Raw genomic sequence first — 6000 nt, 5'->3', positions numbered from 1 at the left:
CATTTGCGTACGCGTTTTTTTTTCCCCCCAAAGTGAGCCGTGATAGGCTACGTAAATGTTTACGTAGCCTATCACGTTTGTTGTTGTTGTTGTTTTACTTGGAAATGGCGGCGGCGGCAGCCAGTCGGAAGACCAGCCGCTGCTGAACCGCCGCCTGGAGCCGCCGCCGCCAGGGACATTCAACAAAGGTAAGTCCCATCCCGGGGGGGTGGCGGGAGGGTGGCGGTCCGTTTCTCCACCAATTTCGGGGGGACAAATGCGTTGGCATTCGGCCTCCCGGAGATTCGTGGAGAAATTCTCCGACAACCCTACTTCAGAGTCCTGACTGAAACCCAGAGTGGAAACCTCCTCCAGAGTCCTGTCTCCTGACTGAAACCCTTAGAGTCCTGACTGAAACCCAGAGTGGAGAGCTCCTTCAGAGTCCTGACTCCTGACTGAAACACTTAAGAGTCCTGACAGAAACCCAGAGTGGAGAGCTCCTTCAGAATCCTGTCTGAAACCCAGAGTGGAGAGCTCCTTCAGAGTCCTGTCTGAAACCCAGAGTGGAGAGCTCCTTCAGAGTCCTGACTGAAACCCAGAGTGGAGAGCTCCTTCAGAGTCCTGACTCCTGACTGAAACACTTAAGAGTCCTGACAGAAACCCAGAGTGGAGAGCTCCTTCAGAATCCTGTCTGAAACCCAGAGTGGAGAGCTCCTTCAGAGTCCTGACAGAAACCCAGAGTGGAGAGCTCCTTCAGAGTCCTGACTGAAACCCAGAGTGGAGAGCTCCTTCAGAGTCCTGACTGAAACCCAGAATGGAGAGCTCCTTCAGAGTCCTGTCTGAAACCCAGAGTGGAGAGCTCCTTCAGAGTCCTGTCTGAAACCCAGAGTGGAGAGCTCCTTCAGAGTCCTGTCTGAAACCCAGAGTGGAGAGCTCCTTCAGAGTCCTGACTGAAACCCAGAGTGGAGAGCTCCTTCAGAGTCCTGACTGAAACCCAGAGTGGAGAGCTCCTTCAGAGTCCTGTCTGAAACCCAGAGTGGAGAGCTGCTTCAGAGTCCTGACTGAAACCCAGAGTGGAGAGCTCCTTCAGAGTCCTGACTGAACCCCGGAGCAGATCCACCACCACCCTGCATTGGAGCCACCAGCCTCCACTGCTCTGAAGGTGGCACCCACAGCTTCCAGCGTTCCCACCCATTGGCTGTGCTGGCTGGGGATAATGGGGGATGAAGTTCCAAGTCTCTGGTTCGGGCCAGGTTGGAAAAGGTGGACACAGGGAAAGGCCGTCTCTGTTTTGGCTCCCCCACCAGCAGTGTGGAGAGGTGGCGGAGCTCGCGTCAAGGGTAGGCATGGCTGGGCACACGTCGAGGGCCCATGCCCCACTGACGACCCCCCCCCAGCGTTGCTCCTCCTCTTCCTCCTTGCAACCTCCTTGTCCCCCTGCCTCTCGCTCTGGCCCAGACGATAGAGGTGGGGAGAAGGCAGAGCAGGAGACCCCGCGGCCTGCTTGCTCCCTGGCTCTTGGCCTGTCCAGCAAGCGAGTGGCGGCCATGATGAGGAAGAGGAGGCGGAGCAAGAGCAGCTGGTGACCATGGTGAGGAGAAGGCGGATGTCCTCAGGGAGGGGGGCCATTGATGGGGTCTTGCCCAAGGCCCCCCAAAACCTGGAGCTAGCAATGGGGGTGGTGGAAGCTGAGGGATTTTGCCGAATGGGTGCCCCAAACCTACACAAACCATTTTGGTACGTGGGATAGAAAATACAACGGTGTCCTGGGGCAGTAAAAATATAATAACCACAAAAATCGACCACCTGAGACAGCAGCTTAATTCTGCCTCACAGCTCTCCAGTTTCCTCAAGACATCCCCTACCCTGGTCATCTATTGCAGCGGTAGGCAATGTGGCCTACAACTCCCATCTTCCCTAGCCAACATAGCCAGTGGTGAAGGATGATGGGAGTTGTAGGCTAAACATCCCAAGTTCCACTCCAGATCTATTGAAATTCCCTCCTACCCACCTAAAAGCAACCTCCTGTAGGTATTTATTTGTTTTTATTATTATTACATTTCTGTCATGCCTTGTTCCTTCTTGCAAGGAACCGAAGGCAACTTACATGGTCCTCCTCTCCGTTTTATCCTCACAACAACCCTGTGAGGTAGGTTAGTCTGAGAGTCAGTGACTGGCTTCCAAAGCCACCCAGCGAGCTTCATGGCCGAGTGGGTAACAGAACCCAGGTCTCCCGCATCCCAGTCCAACACTCTAACCACTACACTGCACTGGCTGTATTTGCGCCTGTTTCCTAAAAATATATTTATCTTGTTATGGGGACTGGATCTCCTTCATGGGCTCAGCTCTACTGATTCTACCCTTCTAGCGTTTTATTCCCTGTTTCACCTGAATTGACTTGCTCGCCTTCAATTCTAAGACAAGCCTTAAAAAAATACATTCACAGCCTTCCCCAGAGACCATCCATCAACATGTTTTGCATGCATCGTGTCGGAAAGCGGCCAACCCCCCCCCCCCCACTCAGCCCGCGTGAGTTGGAGGTGCTGGGATCTGCTTGGAAATTAAGTTTCCGGCACAGGCATGTGTTTTTAATTTGGCCAAGTTGCGAAAATTAGAAACGACCAGAGGAAGAAAAAGGGTAGAAAGGAAGAAAGTGAAAATCTTCCGGAGGGCGAAAGGGACCGCGGAGGGACTCTCTTTTTTTCTTATGATATCCTAAAAATCGTTGATGGAGAAATAGAGGTGGGTGGGCTTAGAAGATGCTGTATGCGGGGAAGGTAAGGAGATGGTGCCGGGGGGGATGCTGTGCTCCTGACAGGCATCAACGTGATCGCTGTGTGGTCGGTAGGCCTGTTTTCCCTAGGCCTTGCACTCTCAAAGGCGAGAGAGAAATGAGGTTAAAGTGATGGAGAGGGAAAAGCTAATGAAGGGGAAGTGATCATAGAGGGAGCGAGGGTGGAAGAGGAAGAGGAGAGTGTGGAAAGTGGAAGCTGACACTGGCTTTCTTTCTTTTACATGAGAGAGCTTGATATAATGACTGGGTTCGCACTACACAGTAACCCACGCTCAGTGGTTGAGTGGGTTGTTTGTTGAACCATGGGTTGTTTGTTGAACCGTGGGTTTGCGTGTTTCCTGAACCCATGACATTTTCCTCAGGGTGGCTTGTTAATCATGAACAACATGTGGGTTGTTCATGGTTGACAAACCATGGTTTGTTATTGCGGTTGGGTTCACACAACACGATAACCCACAGTTCAACAACAACCCACGGTTCAACGACAATCCACACTCAACCCTTGACTGTGTGTTGTCTGAACTCAGCCATCGCTTGCCCAGTCTCCAGGGCTCATGAACAAGGGCATCCTTCCCCAACCTGGTGCCCTCTGGATATGTTGGAGTGCAACTCCTATCATCCTCAGCCAGCATAGGCCTTGTAGTCCAACACATCCCGAGGGCACCAGGTTGCCGAAGGCTGGATTAGAGTCATTCCTAGGGCTGCAGTGTTTAATCAATCGGTTAGATGAATGGATGAAAAGACCTTGTTAGTCAACTAAAATGCCATGGTAGTCAGCTGGAGTACTGCAGTCAGTTCCGGGCACTGCACTTTACGACAAAGTGCAGACAAATTGGAACGGTTTAAAGGAGGGCAGCAAAGGTCTGTGTGTGTGTCGGGGGGGCTCCTATGAGGACAGGTTGAAGGGGTGGAGTATGTTTAGCTCAGAGAAGAGAAGATTTGGCAGGGGGTGTCATGGCACTTTTCCAGTCCTCGAAGGGCTGTCACGTAGAAAGGGGCAGAGACTTGTTCACTGCTGCTGATCCAGAGGACAGCACCAGATCTAATGGGTTGAAGTCACAGGAGGGCGGGATTTCAGTTGATGTTAAGAGCAGTTGGAGAATGGAGCCAATTACCTAGTCTTAGAATCCCCTCCTGGGGGTCAAACCCAGCACCCCAGAGTTCCCCAGAGGTCCATACCCCCTTCACTCGGTCCCACTCCATTTCCCCCAACTCCCAGTGGTTTCCTGGCTTCTGTGCTGTTTCTTCCCCATTCTAAAGGGTTGAAATGCCTCTCGTTACTTCCTGGCAGGAAGAGCTTTACGCTAAAATATGCTGGTACTTTTGGCCCCACCCCTTTGCCTTCAGCTTTGCCGTCTTTGCCTTTGGCTCCACCCACTGCTGGAATACAGCCCCTGAGAGGGTCTCCGAAATGAATTTGGCCCTTGTGCTGAAAGGGGTTCTCCACCTTCAGCCTGATGAACCAGCGTGGCTCTTCTTCGCTTCACCTGAATTTCTCAAAGTTAACTTTATCGTTTTTGGAACTTTGTCCCAACAGGCGGTGCCCTATGCCAAGGTTGAGTTTGGTGGACGGTGCGGCCCTTGGAGACTCTCTTCTTGCCGGCACGCTGGACATGAGTGCTATCGAGAGGGCTCCGTAGGGATGAGAAACGAGTCCTGCCTGCAAGACGCCATCGCCGGGGTCCTCAAGAGTTGCCCGATGGTGTCTCCTGAACCGACGGCGGCCTGGTGCCCGAGGACAGGCTGACGGTTCCTTCCGTTCCCCCAACCTCCCTCCCCAAACGCCCGCCACTGATCTTCTTGGCCTCTTTGGCGAGAGGACAGTTCTGGCGGTGCTGTGAGGCATTTGGCAGGGGCAGCTGTGCTATGAATTGGTGTTTCTGGATTGTCTCCCTCGCCCTGGTCTGCAGCAGCTTTGCGGAGGGTAAATATTTGTTTGTTTGTGGGCGGCGGGAGGTTGCTGTAATCTTGGGGTGAAGACACAGTGGTGCATTTATTCCGGCCAAGATTGTAGAGTAGGGGTGCAGAACCTCTTTCAGCCTGAGGGCTGCATTCCATTCCAGAGAAGCTCCCGGGGGCTGCCTTCCAGTGGTGGGCAGAGCTTAAGGCAAAAGGGGCAGGACCAAAGGCAAAAGGGGCGAGGCCAAAAATACCGGTCTGTTTTCGCTTCAAGCCCTCACTGCCAGTAATGAGGCCTTAGGAGAGGCATTTCAGCCTTTTAGAATGGGGAAAAACTGCACGAAAGCCAGGAAAACAGCAATCGACCAGTCTTTGGGAGGAAGGGGTAGGGCCACGGGGAGGGGGAGGGGCCTTCTGGGGACCCCCGGAAGGCCCGACTGGAACTCGTAGTGGGCCGGATTTGGCCCTGACGTTCTGCACCCATGATACAGAGTGACCTGATCCATTCCCCGCGGTCGCTGCTGCATTCACTTCCATCCCCAAGTTGCAGCCACACGCCGTTCTTCGCTTCGGAGACCGTATCCGGTGAGAGTTCGACTGAGTTTTGCACATTTCACTGCTCGCTGATGAAATTCAGGCCCAGCTTGGACACGTTGCAATCCAGCCGTGCGCGGCAGCAGAACGCCAGGGGTGGAAATCCGACTTGGCTATTCCCCTGGCGATTGATATTTCGCCGCACACTTCCCAGCATATCTTGAACACTCTCCTGAGTCTTGGGAAAGCCCTGGAGCCAAATCCAGCCCTCCTGGGGTCCCAGTCCCCTTTCCCCCTTCTTTCCCCCAACCACCCATACTTTGGTAGTTTCCTGGCTTGTGTGCAGTTTTCCCCCCTCCATTCTAAAAGGTTGAAATGCCTCTCCAAGGCTTAGCTCATAGCAACATAGGAAGCTGCGTTTTCCTGAATCAGGCCCTGGGTCCATCTATCCTAGTGTTGTCGACACTGACTGGCAGCAGCAGCTCTCCAGGGTTTCAGGCAGGATTCTTTCCTCGCCCTACCTGGAGAAGCCGGGGATCGAACCTGGGACCTTCTGCGTGCAAAGCAGGGGCTCTGCCGCTGAGCTATGGCCTCTCCCCTTAGCTCATGCCACTAGGAGTGTTAAGCTACACTATGCTGGTATTTTTGGCCCCACCCCTTTGGCCTTTGGCACCACCCACCCCTGGAATGTGGCCCTCGAGAGCGTTTCCCAAATTGAAGAGGTTCCCCGCCCCTGGAGCGTGTCGGATTACGGAGACCCAGGTCCAAATCCCAACTCCGCCAAAAATTCTTGG

The 6000-nt window shown here is 53.6% G+C and overlaps 1 protein-coding gene across 1 annotated transcript in view; it reads left to right on the top strand.

The window, feature by feature from the left end:
• The first annotated feature begins 4310 nt into the window (after positions 1-4310).
• IGSF9 (immunoglobulin superfamily member 9) overlaps positions 4311-6000 on the top strand; it is a 58257-nt gene continuing 56567 nt past the window's right edge. Inside the window, exon 1 of the mRNA XM_084824036.1 lies at positions 4311-4697. Within this exon, the coding sequence (XP_084680162.1) occupies positions 4640-4697 (58 nt within the window). The 5' untranslated portion in view covers positions 4311-4639. The remainder of the gene's footprint in view (positions 4698-6000) is intronic.

Source organism: Heloderma suspectum, chromosome 17 (assembly GCF_057233095.1).
Source record: "Heloderma suspectum isolate Gila_16-S chromosome 17, 16-S_ref, whole genome shotgun sequence".
Classification (NCBI taxonomy): Eukaryota; Metazoa; Chordata; class Lepidosauria; order Squamata; family Helodermatidae; genus Heloderma; species Heloderma suspectum.
The sequence above is the reverse complement of the archived record's forward strand: the minus strand, read 5'-3'. Positions and strand labels throughout refer to the sequence as shown.